The sequence below is a fragment of the Argiope bruennichi genome, chromosome 8, assembly GCF_947563725.1.
Source record: "Argiope bruennichi chromosome 8, qqArgBrue1.1, whole genome shotgun sequence".
In the NCBI taxonomy this organism is placed as follows: Eukaryota; Metazoa; Arthropoda; class Arachnida; order Araneae; family Araneidae; genus Argiope; species Argiope bruennichi.
Genome location: NC_079158.1, coordinates 8,080,677 through 8,099,924, shown reverse-complemented (window position 1 = coordinate 8,099,924; position 19,248 = coordinate 8,080,677). Strand labels below are relative to the sequence as shown.

General features: G+C 29.9%; 1 protein-coding gene across 2 annotated transcripts in view; it reads right to left on the bottom strand.

Annotated features, from left to right (window-relative positions):
- Positions 1-2,916: 2,916 nt before the first annotated feature.
- Positions 2,917-19,248, bottom strand: part of LOC129981014 (GTP-binding protein Di-Ras2-like) — a 134,171-nt gene continuing 117,839 nt past the window's right edge. For both annotated transcript variants that reach the window (XM_056091610.1, XM_056091611.1), the window contains 2 exons: positions 12,149-12,474; positions 2,917-8,644 (listed from right to left, as the gene is read on the bottom strand). In XM_056091610.1, the coding sequence (XP_055947585.1) occupies positions 8,171-8,644; positions 12,149-12,451 (777 nt within the window). In that variant the 5' untranslated portion in view covers positions 12,452-12,474 and the 3' untranslated portion in view covers positions 2,917-8,170. The remainder of the gene's footprint in view (positions 8,645-12,148; positions 12,475-19,248) is intronic.

Below are 19,248 nucleotides of genomic sequence, written 5' to 3'. Positions count from 1 at the left end.
CAACACATTTTTTTATGTTTTGAAGGGGAAAAAAATCTTCATTCGAAGGAACAGTTTTTTATTATAAGTTTAAAAAAAAATCTGAAGAAGAAACACGTTTCTAAATTTTATAGAATGTTAAATGATAAAAGTTGAATCATGTTTCATTTATTAAATCTAATACATTACTATGAACCTATAAAAGAATATATATATATATATAATTTCCAATAAATATTTAAAATCTTCAGAATTAATTTGAATTCAATCTCCATGCAAATGCAAATGTTTCCAAATTTTTAATAGATTTAAGTTTACAATTGTGGGTTTTTCTCAAAATAAATATTCAGCTTATATTTCTGCTTTCCATATATAAAGGCTTAAGAAAAAAAATAGCGCATATTTTTCAAATAAATGATAATAAAAGCAATTCCTGCTCACGTAAATTACAGTTCAAAAATTTAATTTTGAATTTCTTTTATTAGAAGGAATTGAGATTCGACCTTACAATAAAACTAAAACAGCATTCAGTCACATGTTGAATGACATACCAAGCTATTTTCAGAGAATTTTAAATTTATAAACCATGCATAGTCTTTATAATAGACAAAAAACGCATATTTTATTTTATTTTTGTTTTGTTTTATATGAATATTTGTATCTATGTTTCACAGAATTTTTCATGGAGTTGTCTGAAATAAATTTTTAAATCGCATATTAATTTTTTAAAGACAAATCTAGACATCATATACTCAGAAACAATATGGAAATATTTATTAAGAATTTCTTTCAGAAATTGTCTGCTATTCATATGCAAAAACATTCCATTATATATAGTGAGTTTATAGTATTTAAAACTCGCTTTTCGTTACAAGATGAAAACACATTTTCATTTTTATCTGGAAACAGTTTATTTGCTTTTAAGCTTAACATAAATGCTTTCGTATTATATAATGTATTCATATGCATAAAAATTTAATAAGACAACAAGTTTCAAGATATCATATGACAACATATAGGAGAATGCGTATTTGGATAAAGAAATTTGCTTTCAACATTGTGCATATCCTTCTAATAGTTCTTAAAATGCAACAAAAGGGAGGCATCGATAAAATAGTTACCTACCGAAGGATCAAATCCTAACGGTTCTCCGCAAGATAAATTTCATGTAACAATTTTAAAGGCATATCATAAAATCTTGTTGCGTACAATTTTTATTTTTCAGAATTTATGCACTTACACTATTGAAATTTCAAAATTTTATACATTTATTTTGAAAATGTCATACTTTTTTTTTAATGTTAAGCAATTTTTGAAGATGGCACTGACTACTTATCTAATATAGTATCATGTTGTCATACGATACAAAACAAAGAAATAAAATCACACGCTCTTGAAACTTAAATTCTTTATACAATATTTTTTAAACCAAAACATGTGTTTATGTTTTATGTAAATTTGTTCAAGCATAGAGACATTTTTCTCTTTTAAAAGCCTCGCTTTAAATAATGCAGATTAAAACTTGCATGCAGACGGAATTCCTTTTCTGTCTATACATTTATAGCATCTACATTTCTATTTAAACACTGCTCTACAGTGATCAAATGTATGAACCAATCTTCAGCAAATAGCAACTTCGAGCGGATAGTAGTCGATTAAGAAAATATTCTTTTTTGAAATCATCTTAGTAATGAAGAAAAATTCATCACAGTAAAATATAAATAAGAGTAAAAACGGCATAGCTTTTTGTCCAGTATATTAATGAGTCTTTTTGCTAGCTAAGTTCCATTTAGAAACATACCAAAAAACATTAGGACCATGGAATTAAGTATAAAATCTTTCTTCTGCTATTAAATACTCACTATAACTTTCTAGATTGATATAAGTGTTTTTATTGCTCAAAAGTGTACATTGCAATTAAGTTGATACAACTTTTGAAAGTTAAAATAATAATTTTCTTCCAATTCCTTTATCATAAAACAGCTCACATAATATTTCTGATGATAATAAAGAGGTCAGAGATAAACTGTAGGTTTCAAGATGCAATATTTCCTTCTAAATTAATTATATTAATTTTATTATCAAGATCTTTTTCTCAGTCAAAAATTATATTTAAGTTTATATACATTGATTTAAAGTCCCGATAATATTGAGACATTAAAAGAACCTTCTTATTTAAAATTCTTGGACATCTACAGTAATTGAAAGCTATTAATTCTGTAAGACTGATTTCAAACTAAAAAAGTTTGAATTATTTTGAGAGAGAGCTGTAAAAATTAAAAATCTAGAAACCTTTTTAGGCCAATAGAAGGGGGAATTCCAATGAGAAGTATCCTATGACCACCATATAGGATACTATGAATATATTGTTATTGCCCTCAACAGCTGAGCAAATGTTCAAAATAAAAAAGTATTACATGACAAATTTATTACAGAATTTCAGATGAAGAATTAAAATATCTTATCAACTCACTCGGTTCACATTATACCCATTACCATAGCGTAATTAGTTTATAATTTTTTCTGATTAAGTTAATGATCTTGATATATTGATAAATTGAGAAAATTAAACTTTTTCGAATCTGAATCGGAAGCGTACGAATTAAAGGCATCCCTTTACGCACACAGACATTTCCATCTAGATATAGTGAAAATTTAATCTGTAGAAGAAAGTTATTTTAATTTATAATGAATAATATAGATCACAGGAAAAAACTGCAAGGTAGAGGTAATTCAATTAAAAACTGTGTATAGAAAATTCCAGAAGTAAAAATGCAGTAGAGTCAGAATAATTCGTCATTTAAAATTCAAAAAGACATTAAAGTCATGAAAAATGCAATTAATATTATTCAATATAAAAGTAAATAAATTTTGATTACTTATAACTAAATTAAATATTTTCAAAACTTTCAGTAATATTAATCAATAATAATCGGATACAAAAAGTAGTTATGATATACAAATCAAATCAAATAACTCTGCTCTTTAATTATATTTGAACTAATCAAGTTTTATGACACATAAAATACGTCATCATACGAAAGGTCAAATGAAACCAAGATATAGCATATTTTGAACAGTTATATAGAAAGATGCAGCCTCTTTTGTACTGTTAAGGAAATGAAGATACAGCGTCTTTTGAACAGTCAAGTTGTGTGGTTGTTGTTTCTGATGGCACTAGCCCTGGACAAGCCCGCTGTTACGAAGACAGCGATTTTAAGCCGGAGGGGGAGCGTCTCTTGTTTCTATAGTAGCGTCATCTAGGGCCAAGAGAACGACTTAGCTACACACACGTCACAACCCTTTTTACGGGGTGGACTTCATTCATGCATTTCATTCACTCATCCACAGATCGTAATTTAAACCTGAATCAGAGAACGATCACCCCTGATTCAGTACCCCCAGTGGTATTACTCTCGACATGGTGGACTTTGTGACCACGACAGATTTATACGCACGCGGGGAATCTTCGGCCGGCGGGCTTCGAACTCGCAACCTAAGGGACGCGAATCCAACGCTCTACCAACCAGGCTATCCCGGCCTGAACTGTAAGCTAAAATCAAGATACAGAAATTTTTGTGGAGTAAGCAAAATCAAAATACATCATTTTTAGAATGGTTAAATAAAATCGCAATATTATACCTGCTGGAATAGTAATGAAGCATCACTGCAAATATTAAACAAAGATTAATTAAAGAAAACAAGTAAAGTGAAAATAAATAATTATTGTATAGTGGAAAGGCTATGCTCACAATGAACGACAAAAATATAATATTTTCTTCGCACATGTCAGTTAAATTAGCAAAAGAAAGTTAAGCTTCACTCAAAAAAGTTCCAAGATGCTCCTCATGACAAGTTTCATGAATGCTTTTAAGACATTCAAATAGGGGATAGGTTTTCCATAACACTCTCAATGGCTGACCGGCAATCATAGATAGCATATCATTTTGACTGACCTAGCCAAATAAATGCAGGCTTTATTAAATGAGTACAAACAGTTGTCATGCATGATGCAAATTCGAGAAGTCATTAATTCCACTAAAATTCGAGAATTTCCATTAATGCAACCATTCAACAAGAACATCAAAATTCCATGCAAGATCCATGTTACTTTTTTCGATGCCATCCATAAAGGCTAGATATTACTGTCCTCCAGCAACAGTTCAGGAAAATAAACAGGTCACGTTTAATTCGTAATTTTATCTTATGAATTTACCTTAATGTAATTCATAATTTTTTGGTATGCAACGAATAAAAATTGTTTAAAATGGAAAGTGATTTACTTTCCTCTTTCAGCGTAATGTGATCTAAAAACTTTGCCTAAATCCTCCAATGGGTCTAAAAACTTCCGCCATAATAGGTATTCATTCACATTCCAAAAAATAGATTTTTTTTCGTTTTAAAGTTTCAATTACAACAGCTGGGTTAATTTTAACAGGTACCAATACATTTAAACAAATGAGTCATGCATTCTTTTTCGCCACATTTTTCACTTAAGATTTATTATTTTGTATTCCAAACTTTAAATAAGATACTATTTTCTGTTTTTTTGGCGATATTCGGTAGTTAAACATCCACTCTCGACCAGCGACATTACACGATAAAAAATGACCCGAGACTTCTCGACTGTTTCATTATCATTTAACCTTTACACTCTTCAAGTTATTTCAATCCAAAAAGATTTTTCATACTTGTGTCTTACTTATATTCTGTAAAATATAGATTTTGCCCATGATGAAATAGTGATAGGTTTCATAACATATTACTTGATGTTTAAAAGAAGCTGCAATGAAGATGTACAAACGTTAAAGAAAGATATGTGCAACTACGAGTAATCGATGCATTTATACCATTAAAAGAAAATAATTCTGGTGTAAAACTATAAAAAAAATATTGTCTTCTCATACACAATTCGTACATACGTGGTATCACAATAAATATGATACCACGACAAATAAAATATGTGATAAATATATAGATCATGTAAACCATTAATGGTATGGTTAATGATAAATAGTTCCGACTCCACTGCATATCGACATGTCCTGGGAAATACACGGTGTTTAATCCTCGCTCTAATAAATGTTGTCCCTGAAAATTAAAAAAGAGCGTTTAGAAAGTACAAATCCCAAAGGCATTCGTAAAGCTCACATGGATGGTCCTCATATTTTTTTTTTTAAAGTTCAGTTTACATTACTTATAAATTCATTGTATGAAAAAAACTATCTTCACTCCTGAAGACTCAAAGTGAGTATCTTTATGATCAACAATATTTGTTCTACACCAATCTTACTTCTAAGATATGTGCTATGAGCAAGTACGATTGAAATTCTAATTTTGTTTTTTTCCTAATATCAACGAAGTAAGAAAAGTTATGGCAAAAATTTATTTACATCTTTGGAACAGTTTATTGGAAAGGATTTAATGTCTCCAATATATAGTGAATTTTTAATTGATTATGGTCTGAATATTTGGAAAAATAAGTAAAACAAATTTAGATGTTTCTACTATTCTTAAAATTTTAAGTGCAGTCAACCCCATCGAATGAATTTCACAGATTTCAGTGCACATTATCGAATAATAAAAGGACTATCTTCATTAAATTTTTCAACTATCCATGCCAAAAAAATAAAACATTAAAATGGGATGGAATATTAATGGGGAGATAATTTAAAGGTTTTATTTCCCTCAAAGCTAAGGGCATGTTTTATTTTGTGCATATGAGAAATTGCTTTACTCATTTTAAGCATCAAACATTGTAGAGCCGGCCTATTTGAACGTCTTTAAACCAATGAAAGATAACAGATGCATCAGAAAACTCTTTAAAAAGTTTTTACGATTTCATCTATGTCTATTCTCTTTCTCATTTTCTGTACAAATCGAAAAAGTGTGAGAATTACGAAGTTCGTTTTTACCATCGTTAGATTCTTATTTATAAAAATACGAATAGTTTATGCTATTGATTTAATTATAGGATTTTGATATACATTATTGACTGAAAAATTAGAAATAGTTTTTGCAATGAATATAAGTTCTTAGCTTAGTAGTATTTATTAAAACTAAAATATGCTTATTTCTCTCCATCATGAGCCGCTCTACATCTGTTTACATTCTCTTTTCATAACTGGATTTATTACAAACAGCCATGAAAATTTCAAGATTCATTCAACGTCTGAAATTTAATTTTATAATAATTTTCACTTAAATTATTTTAGAATTTTTTTAGAGGTTTCATCAATAACATTTAAGTAACATTTTCATTGTTTTCATTGCATCTAAGTCGTCTTCGATACCGAAGTCGTTCCTAACGCCACGTATGTTACTTTTTCAATATATTTTTTTTTTACCCTAAAAGGAATTTATATTTTAAATATTTGTAATTGTATATCTATATTTCTATTTTAAGTATTTTTTCCATTGTTCCAAATTTGTTTATGTTATTTCTTTTATTACAACTTTATATACATATGCACAAAAGCTTATAAAGAGAAAATTTTCCGACCCAATAAAAGTCATTTATTTAATGACTGTAAACATGTTTATTAAATCCAGAATTGTCTTTCCTGATTGCTTAGTGTCCAAAATTCCGAACACTTTAGAGAGAGATATGATGCTAGGAAATCGTTGATTGCATTGGTTTAAAAGGCATCGCTCGAATTTATAAAGCGATGAGATTAAAGATTGAACTTTTCTAAGTAAATATGGGTTTTAGTACTTTATTGATATGAAACGTTATTCGACTAAGTGTGTTTGACAATAATTCTGTCAATTATCAAATGAAGCAGCAAGAATTAAAACAAATGTCGCATTTATTGAGATATAAACGTTATACTTCGTCCAAACGATTAAGGTATGATGATTTTATAGGATGGATATATTTCGTAACAAAGGTATTGAAAGGGACTAATTTTTCAAAGAATATGATCCTAATTAATTGATAGAATGTTATATTCACCGCAAAATGTTTCACCTGCAATTAAATACTATTATTTCAATTACAGTTATAGAATTTAGGGGATCAAATTTATAACCTTTTAGAAAAAACTACTTTCTTTAGTCACACACACACATAGAGCAGTTACATCGAGTTATTTCAATATATAAAAACCTACACACTAGTTACAGAAATGTGATCAATACATATCTAGAGCTTCAGCAGAAAACATGCAATAAAATATTCAACAAAATGATGATTCCTCATTGTACTCAGTTTGTAATATATAGATATCACTACTCCATGCAAATAACGAAGCAAAATTAAAACCACAACAACAGTGAAACTTCCAGGCAGAACAGACATCGAGGACATAAATCAATGACAGATGATCATTTTCTTGATGAATGTAATGAGATATTGTAAGATAGATACTCATGCATTTCGAGAACATTGACAATTATTGGAAGCAAATAATTTTTTTCCTTCGTTAATCATTTACAATAATAATAAATTTCATTTGAGAGATTTCTATAAACAAGTGCACAGAGCATAATTTATTTCCCCTTTTCACAAAAAAAAAAAAAGGCATTTTGCTATAAGTCCAAAATTACGAAAGTTAGATACGAGCAAAAACAAACAATAAAACATCATCATTTCTTTGACACGATGAAAATATTTCATTTATTTTTAGCTTCCAGGACATTGTATGGAGTGAATAAGCAGCAGCTCATCTGATTTTCCACATGTTTCAATAATTTCAATTATTTACACATTTGTAAGCATTTTAATAATATTTTATTGAAAGTTTGCGGAATTGCTTCAAAATAATATGAGTTTCAAAAAGAATGCATGGGTTATTGTAACCAAAGTACTGAATTGATGAATGGAAAACATTGAATTTCTTAGTCTCAGGTTTATTCATTTTTTAAAAAATGCCGTAGCCTACATCAAACCTGAGTAGTATTTCTAAAATAGAAAAACCGATCGATATTTCTGCCTGGATGATTACTGTCGGATCACACAATCAACGCGAACATCATTAAAGACATCTATCGAGGAATAAAGGTCAAGAGTAATGATAATACACTACAGTTATAAAATAATAACTGGAAAATGTTGAGTAAATCGTCAACTGGCAGCATTCATTCCATTCGATATAACAGAGAATACAAAAAAAAAAAAAAAGACGATAAAGCTCTACCTCCCCAGCGGTATTTGTGCCCATAACGACCTCCCGAACTCTTGGTCAGAAAGTCAAGATATGCAACAATCGTCGATGTTTGCCGTCGTCCCATGAGCTGTAGCTGCGTCTTTCATTTTCTGAACCTTCTTACTCGTCCTGCGTATCAAGCTGCGGCTTCTGGGTTTAAAGGTACGTTGGGGGCTGGCCTGTCCCTCCGCCGAGGCCTCTGGAGGACACTGCAGGCGGTTGGAGGACCCGTTGGCTGTGGATCCTGCCCCAGCGTGAGCACTGGATCGGCGTCTGAGACCTTCGGCTGGCAAGGGAAGCTTGGACAGTTGGAGAAAAGCTCGGAATATATCCTTGATGTTGGTGTTATCCTTGGCAGAACACTCTAGGATCTTGGCGCGAAGTCGGGGAAGTTCACAGAACAGCCATTCAGCTGCGTCTTCCTTAGGAACGGCCCGACGTTCCTCGGCCAGGTCGAATTTGTTGCCGACAACCACGATAGGGACTTCCTGAAAATCGGATTTCTGTTCACGTATTTCCTGAGAAAAAAATTACTTATTTAAGACATATTATGACAAAATGAGAGCAAAAAATATGTGCACAGTTAAAAATATGAAAAGCTAATTTTTTGAAATAGGAGTTTTTGAGATGTGAATACTTGAATTTCATAAGAATGAAACGACAGACTATACTTTTTCTATCTCCTAAAATATTTTCGATTTCTTTCTTGCTAACAGAGTGTCAAGAGAAAAATGTATACTGATATAAAGGTTTATGAGATGGAATTTGTTCACTACTGGAAATATCGATACTGCCGGATTTGCAATTACGTAAATATATTAGCAAAATTGAAGCAAATAATTTCATTCTGTCTATGATTCAGTCTATTCTATCGCTATTGTATATTCATTTCTAAAATGTACGATTACATCGTATATACGCCGTTTTAGCTCCTATAAAGAAAGAACGAAAATTTACTTCTAAATTAGCCTTTATGTGAATGATGACATGCTCACATGATAAAAATAATCTCGTCATTTCGATTTTCAAGTGACTTTTGAGTATTATTCAAGAAATATTCGAAAAGATTAAGAAAGTTTCCTTTTTGAATAAAATAATTGTTTATTTTTAGCTACATTTTTTCCAGTCATACAACTAGCTTCTACATTACAGCTTGAATTACAGTTTTTTTTTTAAATTTTATTTCTTAAAGTATTTAATTTACTTGAAATTCCTTTTTTCTTACCATAATGTCACTACTTTTGTCAAGATAATTAGAATAAGTTTAATACAATATATATTGAAAATTTTAGAACTTATGATCCCTTTAATTTATAGGAATTAAAATATTTATTAAATTTCTATTCGTATCTTGTAAATTATTGTATCAAATAATGAAATGGCAGAGATATAATTAAAGAATGTATTTGCTCATATCCAAAAACAAATAATACCCAAAGGAGTACATTTGCATATTTTACTAGGAATAGCGAGCAACATTCTCGATTAAAAAAAAGCTGATTATTGAGGAAAAATTTTATATTCATGCAACGTATTCACATAAATTTATAAAGGTAGAACAAAGCACAGATTTACAAATAAAACAAATCCTGTCTAGCAATTTTGCCAAACCTTTTTAAGTAAGAAAAAATATTTCAAATTTGAAACAATGGAGAAAATTTTCCTCCAGGCATAAAATTCAATTAATTTATTTTTTTAAGGAAAATGTAAAGTAAAAGAACAGTTTATATAAAATCAGTTTATTAAAGTTCGAGCATTGCATTTAATAGAATTAAGGTTTTTATAATAAAATTATATAAACTGAAAATATCATTAGCAGATTGTGTGCTTCTTTTTATGGAGTGCTTATCAACAATAATAGAGAAGTGTATTACTCTATTATTAGCGAGTGGGTTTTCTTTAAAAATATTATTGTGATAAAGTTTAAATAACAAGACTTATCTTTATACTAGAATTAATATTTATGTAGTTTTTGCCTGTATCAAGTTCCTTGCTCCTAAATTTTCGTTACACTGAAAAAAGACTTAAAAGATTTTCTGAAAATAATTTCATTTTCTATGCCAAATATTTGGAATTTGTTTTTCCGTCATAAAGCATATTATAATGGAAAATGATTACAGCTGGAAGTCTGCACTAAAAATTATTGTATTCGCTTTCTCTAAATAGTTTGCCAGATGAATACTCGCAATGAAAGTATTGAATAATTGATTAGAATTAAAGAACACTGAATTGTGATCTCCAAAAGCAAATTTATTTTCATAGTAATTAAATCCTTAAATTTCATTAAAGATGAAACTCTAGGAAATGGTAAATAGACAGAAATAAAAATTAAGGAATTATTTTATAATTGAGCTTGGATCGCTGGAAGGATATACAAAAGGGCCAATTATTTCCAATTCATATAAATAACTTGTACTTTTCAGTATTGCATAAATAATACATTGGCTGGTAAAACACGAATTTCATGCTATCAATGCTCAATTATGTTTAGAATTTTTGTATCAAACCGAAGAACTGAGTTAAGAAAAGTACTGAATCAAAAAAACAAATACCATGTAATTTTTTTAACATCTTTGTATTGTATGAAAAATATACTTCACTCGTTCATTTAGAAGATAAATAACACGATTATGAATATCAGATTCCTTCTGACATGAATTGGAATTACAACAAATAGCCAAATTGGAATTGATAATCAAATTAAGAGCTAATTGCTGAGGAAATAATCTCGCCTTGCCCAAACATCGGGGGTGAATCGCATAACTCGATCATCACGAATAAAAGTTTCGGATTTCTTGAATGAACCGTCATCAACTATGGACCCCTTAACCAGGAAACAAGAAATTTCTGCTCTCTCAAGAAATGTAAAATTTCTTGGCGACTCAGCATTTAGAGTTAGCACTAGGAGTATCATCTGCGACGACCTCTCAGACAGAAAATATCGTCATCATCGATCGATCATTTAAACAGGTAACACTCCATTTCTGCAGCCCCGAAAAATGTGTGAAGCTTCTTAATTTTACACAAAATTCTCACCGCCATTTTTGAGGAAAAATTAGATATATATAATAGGTTTACATTTTATATATTAGGCTGTTCGAAAAGTAATTTCGTTTTTTTCCCAACAGAGGACTTAATTGTATTTTTTCACAGTCAACTTCACAGTTAAGCCGCATAATGATTATATAATTTGGCAACTGATATAGAGAGACAATGAAAAATTTTGATTGATTCTAAACAGTAGTTTTTGGTTAGTGCCCTTTCAAATATAGAAAATGAAAAGCAGTATTTTCGACAGATTCTACTTATTTTTATCAAAAAGATAAAAATGCTATTCAAGCAAGAAAAAATTATCCGATGCCTATGGAGAAGGTACATTGACAGAACGCTAAGGCCAAAAGCGGTTTGCAAAATTACCTGATGCAATTCGGCAAATCTCGTGAAAGACGGTAAAACCTTTACTTCAAATGAGGAGTTAAAAAAACCACCTTTATCAGTTTTTTTGCCAGCAAAGAACAAAAATTTCATGACGTGGAATCATGCTAGTGTCAGAAAAATGGCCAAAATATTTGACCAGAATGAGTAATATATAATTCAATAAAATATTTATTCATTACTTGAAAATCGTCTTTCATTTTCATAAAAAAAAGGAAGTACTTTCCAAATAAACTAATAGCTAAGATTTCTGAACAAATGAACGTGAATATAAAGCCAAATCAGTCAAAAATAGTCTTCAAATTCTACATCCTCAATCCAACTTTTCTCTGTGCTATAAGAATCTGTTTCGTTTGCTTAACGCTATTGAATACGACTTGTTTTTTCCCTAACTTTATCCCATACCATTATACATAAATACATAAAATTACTATTTCACGCAACACTTCTCTAGAAGCAGTTGTCCATAGAGGGCCAACATATTTATTTCTGGGACGTTTCGAAGTTTAATCAGTTCGATTATTCAGCTTTGTTAAATTTTATAGGATAATATTACACTGCCTGCGCTTACTATCGAGATCCCTCACCTGAAAGCAATCTTTGACAATTCGGAAGGACTCGACGCTATCTATGCTGTAGACAAGGAGGAAGGCGTGGGCGGTCGCAATGGACAGTCTCCTCATTGCGGGGAATTGAAAGTCCCCAGCCGTGTCCAAGATGTCCACTTTTAGGGTCATGGACTCTAAGTCGAACTCCCTACAGTACAGGTCCTCTACGGTGGGCCGGTGCTTGTCGCAGAAGGTGTTGAAGAGAAATCGTTTCACAATGGAGCTTTTACCCGTGCCTCCACCCCCTAATGTCACCAGTCGGATGCGGTGCTCTTCCGCCATTGATTGCGCTCAGTTTCTTAATGCTAGAAAGACAAGTTATAGAATTAATATACAAACTACTACAATACAACAGGCTACTACAATAGATATACAATAATTCAAATAAATATTATCGTCTCGGCACCTTTTATAAATAATAGGAGCAACAAGCTCAGTAAGAAACACCTTATTTCATTTATATTGCAATAAGTGTTAGCTGTAATATAGTTGTACGCTTATAAATATATAAGATAGAAAGAAGTTGCAAACTTTTTTAGAACTCTTAATGCATCTTATGTTTTACTTGTAAATAAATATACTAATTTGAATAATTTAATAAAAAATGGATACTTTTCGAACTTGCTGTTAGCTTAAAGTGTCAATAGATGATAAAGTAAACAAAGGTTTTTAGTTGACGTTTTCGATTTTTTATAAATCAATTACTAGATGATATTTTATCCCAGGAAAGCCATATTGTGTTAGAAATGGTCCAAAAAAACATTTGGAGGAGATATTTTAAATTATTAGAAAACTAAATAAGAACTTCAAGAATATTATTTCAACTAATATTTAACAGACATGCGAGAATGAATTTGTGACTGTATTTCTAGCAGCTACATTTTGCTATTAGTGTTTTGCTAAAATTTTAGCATTTCTAATAATTCAACAAATTTTTTGCTATTATTTTAAAATCTGCAGCGTCCAGATAGGACTTCTAAGCGCACCACGTTTGTCCAGAGCGCTGTAGTTTTCTAATCACTGTTTTACTTCAGTTTGGATTTATAAATCTTGTTTGAATATCGGCATTAGATTTTTGCTCAACCCATCAAAGAAAACAATTTACTTTCTTTTCTAGTGGGTAAAAGTAAACAATTATCTTATAAAATAAATATTTTTTAGTTAAAAGAAATTGTAAATTTAACAATATAAAAATAAATTATAGAAAAAAAATTATAAATTCTTTCTTAAACAGAAAACAAAGATTAAGATACCTCTAACTTTCAAATCCATTTTTCAATTTTTTTTCTAAGAGGCCGGAATTAAGGTAACACGGGTAAGATAAATAATTCGGATGGATATGATTCATATAATTGCATAAATATTATAATCACATATATGTAAATAAAAAAATGTTTATTTTTAGAAGTGTCTTGAAGAATGAACCGACTTGAGGAAGGAAAAGCCTTGCAAAGTTACAAATATTTTAAATAGTGCACGAATTTTATGGACATCCTATACACGCCATATATATGTTGTGGACTATGAAGAATACATTACTAAAAAGTAGTAATTCAGTGAAATAGATTATTGTAATACAATAAATATTTGTAATTTAGAGAAGATTACAGAAGTAAGATGAATCATGAAATCATATAAAAAATAATCTTCCAAACTCAATTTTTCTCAAGTTTATGAGTCAAGATAAGTGAAAAATTTCAAAATACTTTTTTATAAGTATTTTTTAAACAAGATGAAATCATGGGTACACAAGTTTTGCTAAACATTTTTTTTAAAAAAAGAAGTACTAAAAAAACCTAGGAAATTTTTTATGTGAAGTTGGTTTTCCATATGAATTACATTTTTATGTAACATAACTTGACTAAAATAAAATGCTTTGATTCTGACAATTCGTTTTTTCTCACAATGGTTTATTGCATATAAGCATTTAACAGTATGATTACTGCGGTATTTTGCGATCAGATACTTTTTGATTCTTCCTTCAATTTAGTTTCTGCCCAATACTAAGCAGCATACGGATCTATTTTATTACAAATCATTACAAGATTTTCATCATCATATTCAAAATGTTGCAAATATTGGAAGAAAATTTCAGCCCAGGATTTCCAAGGAATATGGATTTCTGTTATCTATATTTTCTGATATATATTATCATATTTATCTGATATCTATATTCAGTAGATATTATTGACAAGTATTTAATAAACTTTTCAAACACGAAGCTAAAATCTTAAAAATAGAGTTATGAAATATCCATTATAAAATATGAATGAAATATGTTTATAAAATATGAATGAAATATGTTTATAATATTGAATGGAAAATGTTAATAATATTGGTTATGAAATATGTTAATAATATTGGTTATGAAATATGTTAATAAATATTTTTTTCCCAATTACAATAGATCCAAATTTATAATGCAGAGCCAGAAAGAAGTTAATACCGAAAAATTTTGCAATTTCATTAGAGATATATTAATGCAACCAATATTTTCAGACTTCTTTTAAAGTCACATTAAGAATTTTTAGTGGAATAACTTTATAAACGTTTAAAATATAACAAGAAATATAACTTTTTAAACAAGTTATAATTTTTTTCTGAAAAAAAAAAAAGAACGCTGCATTTCGTGGCAAACTCAGCCATGCTTTATTCTTATCATTGAAGAAAAGTAAAGTTTTAGAAACCCTTAAATATTGAGTAACCAATACCACTGAGAATCATAGAAAACATATTTAGTCAACGTAAAGTTGCAAATTTAAAAGAAAAAAAAAGTAGCATATTACGAAATAGATAAACTGAAATGGATGGAATACAAATATTTTTTTCGACTTTTTTTAACAAAATCGACTTTTTATTCAAATGTGCATAAGTATATCACCGCTATAAAACATAAGTTCCATATTATTGATTTCGGATCTCATATATATGGTGTAATTGTCTATTATTTAGTAACGCTGATGAATGATATACAGAAGTAAAAAAGACCGAGAAGGAGTTTTCTCCACCTGTGGGAAGTGAAGTAGAATCACTTGTCTCCTGTGGGAAGTGAAACTGTCTACTTAGCATCTTCCTGGAAGTGGTATCACTGATTGTCTATAGGAAAATTTACTATTTCCGAGAAAGGTGTGCAACTCCTTTCCGTTCCAGCAGGGGGCAAATGACTCGATTCCGAAAACAATTAAATTCTGCATTCACTATCATGTGATAATCTATATTAATGCAAACAGCCGAACTCTTAAAGAGTGTTATTTTTGTGAAGGAAATATGCAATTTAAACGCCCCTTCCAGGCAGAGGTATATGACTCTCCCACACATGAAAACAATCATACTGGAACATTATTATCTATTTTGCATCACACGGTTGAGTCCCAAATTTCCATAGAATTTTGGGGTCGTCTTTTTAATACGCTGATTTAAATGAAACAAATCACATTATTCAGTGTAAAAATTCATTTTACCATACAAATATTTCTTCATTCATTAACACTGAAAATAAAGAGAGACTGAAAACGGAAAGACATTGGGGGAATTAAAATTAAGTAGAATGTGAGGTGTAGAAGAATAATTGAAAATTTGTATAAAAAATCAAGGCTTTTGAAATTTATCATTTAATATTACAGAAAAATGAAAAAAATAAAAATCAGCTTTACATATTTTATGCATCTTTGTCCCTATTTTATTCCTTCTCTTGAAATCCAAATTTCTTTCTTTAGAGCTAAACAAAATTTTCTCCGCCTTAATTTCAAAGTTGAAAACATTGAAAGTAAAATTTTTATAGATTTTTATAACAAATCGACAAAATATATCTCGCGGTTGTAGAACTTATGAAATTCATAAAGCCACAAAAATGTCTTAAATTTAGTTGGTAGGGACAAAAACCAAAGCATTGTTTTCATTCTATAACTCGCATTCGAATAAGTTCAATTTCTTAAAATATCATTTTTCCTTTAGATTCTTACCTTTTTTTTTTCACAGGGAAAGGATAGCAATATAAATTTATATCATTATCAGATTTAAACAGGGTTTTTCATCGTTCATTTTCGGAGTGAAACTTCGAATGGTTGGTTTTCTTATATCAATGTCCCTCTTAAAAGGAGCACTGGGACTATTTTAGGACGGGCTATTGTATTTTGAGCCTTTCCCAGATGATGAGAATGACGCCGGAATGACTTCTCGCTTAAAATTCTGCAGCAAACTAATAAGACGACATTTGGTCTGTGTGGTCGATTTTGGCATGCAGTATACCTGCATAAATAACGAAGCTTTGTAGGAATTGAATTTCGAACTAAGAGCCCTCCGGGTACGAGGTCGAGACCTTGACAGTAGGTACGGCGGCATCGCAATGAAACATCAAAAGGAAGTCAATATTCAAAGGCTTGACGCATTACATATCGTTAAATATTAGTCAATTATCATATGGAAAAGATAGGCAATCATTTCGGCAACAGAAATGTGGGGATGAAAAATAGGATGGAATATTTTTTCTACAAAAACATATGGCCACCTTTTGCATTTTTTATTTTGAATGAAATAAATTACAGTAATGATTCTGAGATTTGGATTCTCAACATATCTTCCAAGAATGAATGAATTATATGAAGATACTGAAATAATCAGAAATCATATTCGTTTCGCAGATTTCTAAATTCAAATAACGAAGGAAAATTTGGGCTTGCATCACTTCTAGATTATCATTCAACAAGCGGGAGTCTTAATGTAGTGGAGGGAACAGAGTTCGGATTTTGGTATCTTTTTTTCCACATCTGGGGCTCGTAATTTGATACAAATCAACAATTTTGAAAACCATAAAATTTCATTTCACTGAAACATTGCTTATTCGAGTTATCACATTCACATGCATGTAAATAAATCGATTGATTCGTTGAGGGATTGGATTCAAAAGTTAATACTTTATTTATAACTATTTGCTAAATTTCATTCAATTAATCCATGTATACAATAATATTGATAATAGTGTGTGGCCAATCCAAGAGAATTGAAATAGTCACACATATACAATGATTTGATATAATCTCAAGGAAATAAATCGTAAATTCTAATATCCGTAATCTTTCAGAACTATTTAAAAAGTGAAGTTTTTGAAAAACTGTACAATCCAATAGGTCTTGATAAAATAACCTTCTAATTTACTTTTACTGCATAGCTCAAGAATGCATTGCGCCTGTTGATTTCTATGAAATCATGAAAACAAAAATTTAACATCTGCTTCTTCTTCCCTCGATTAGCACTGTAAAGTAGGGTGGAACAAAAAAGAACTCATTTATTATCATTATTATTATTTAATTTTGGGAATAGTGCGGAAAAATCGTATTTCAGGTTCAAAATCAATATTTAAATATCTGGTTGCAATATCACATTATCTTGAGGTGCCACAAACAGCTTGAAATTTGTAAAGAAATTGAAAAAAATGAAATTTTTTTAAAAAGGGCCTTTAAAAACTTTTATTAGATTTTACTTTGGTAATAGTGCAGAAAAGTTGCCTTTTAGGTTCAAAAACAATATTTAAAAATTTAGTTGCAATATTACATTATCTTCAGGTGCCGCAAAGACTTTAAAATTTGCAAAAAAATTGGAATTTTTAAAAAATGTCTTTAAAAATTTTTCTTAGATTTTAGTTTGGCAATAGTGGTGAAAAGGTTAGTTTTAGGTACAAAAAGAAGCTTAAAATATTCTGTTTGTATACAGTAATATTTCGAGATGCCGCAAAAAGCTTAAAAATTGTTAAAAAAAAATTGGAAAATTATAAACTTTGATAAAATATTTTTTATGAATTTTTCAGTCATATAATGTTACAGAAGATGATTTTAGATACATATATAAGCATTACAATTCAAAAAATTATTAATTACAAAGTATAATGATAAAAAATATTTTTATGTCCAATTTTGAGTTTCTTACTTCTGTGCCCTTAATGATTACAAATGCTACAGCTGCAAAATGTTTGTTTCTACTTCATTGTCGCAGTAAACCGTTTTTTAAAATTAAATTTTGGCATGTTCACACGTGAGTTAATTGAACTCCTGTGTATCCTTCTCTTGCGATTGAACCACAGACATTTTGAGCCGATTCGGCCACCAGTTTCACAGCTCTTTCCACTGCTTGCATGTGACAAGGGAGCCGGGGTAAGTCGATAACCGAGTCCTCTATACTATTTGGTTCAGATTGAGATGCCTTCTATTCTTCTTTTTAACTTAATATTACACCGCACAGGTCTTACTAGTTTTATCCCTTCTTGTCTATTTGATGGATCTGTTTGGCTTGCCTTTTTTTTTTTTTTTTTTTTTGTAAAGAACATTGTTGTTCTTCAGCGATGTCATTGTTGCCAGTAATCGTTTCTAATGCACAAGTATTTTTTAACTTAATTAATTAAAATTAGTATTTTTTAACTTAATGCACAAGTATTTATTAAACTTAACTATTCTCTGTAGTTCTTTACTCTTTCTTGCTTCTTTCTTCCTCAAAGCGTTTGTGATAGCAATATAAATATTACCTATAACCATTTTCATGTTAGAGCATTGATCGTTTAGAACCATTTATTCCATAACTTGCACTTTTTTTTCTTTTATACAAGTCAGCAATATTAAATAGACGTCTAGTTTCTTCTCTAAGTTCTGTGAGGTTGGAATCAAACTTATCTGAAAATGTTCTGCTTTTAGACTTTAATAAATCCCTGTATTTAGAATGATAAACTTTTATCATTTGTGAAATTCTTTTTCTAGAAGCAACGGGAATAAAAGCTCTTGGCCATATTTGTTCTATTATGGGAACTAAAGTGTCACATATTTCCCTTACAGAAGGATTTTTCTCTGAAGCAATTTTGAGGTTATGTCTAATATAACAGTAGCACTAGATTCGTCAGTAGTGTGTTCAACTTCAAGTAATTCACTAAATTTCCCAGAAATAGAACACTCCGATATTTGTCTTGTCCTCATTAAATTAGACTGGGCCTTTTTTTTTTTACTCAAAGCAAAGCCCACAAGCACAAAATAACAAATCAGTTAAATTAATCAATTACACAATAGACGAGGAGAGACGCCAACTCAACTGAACACGGC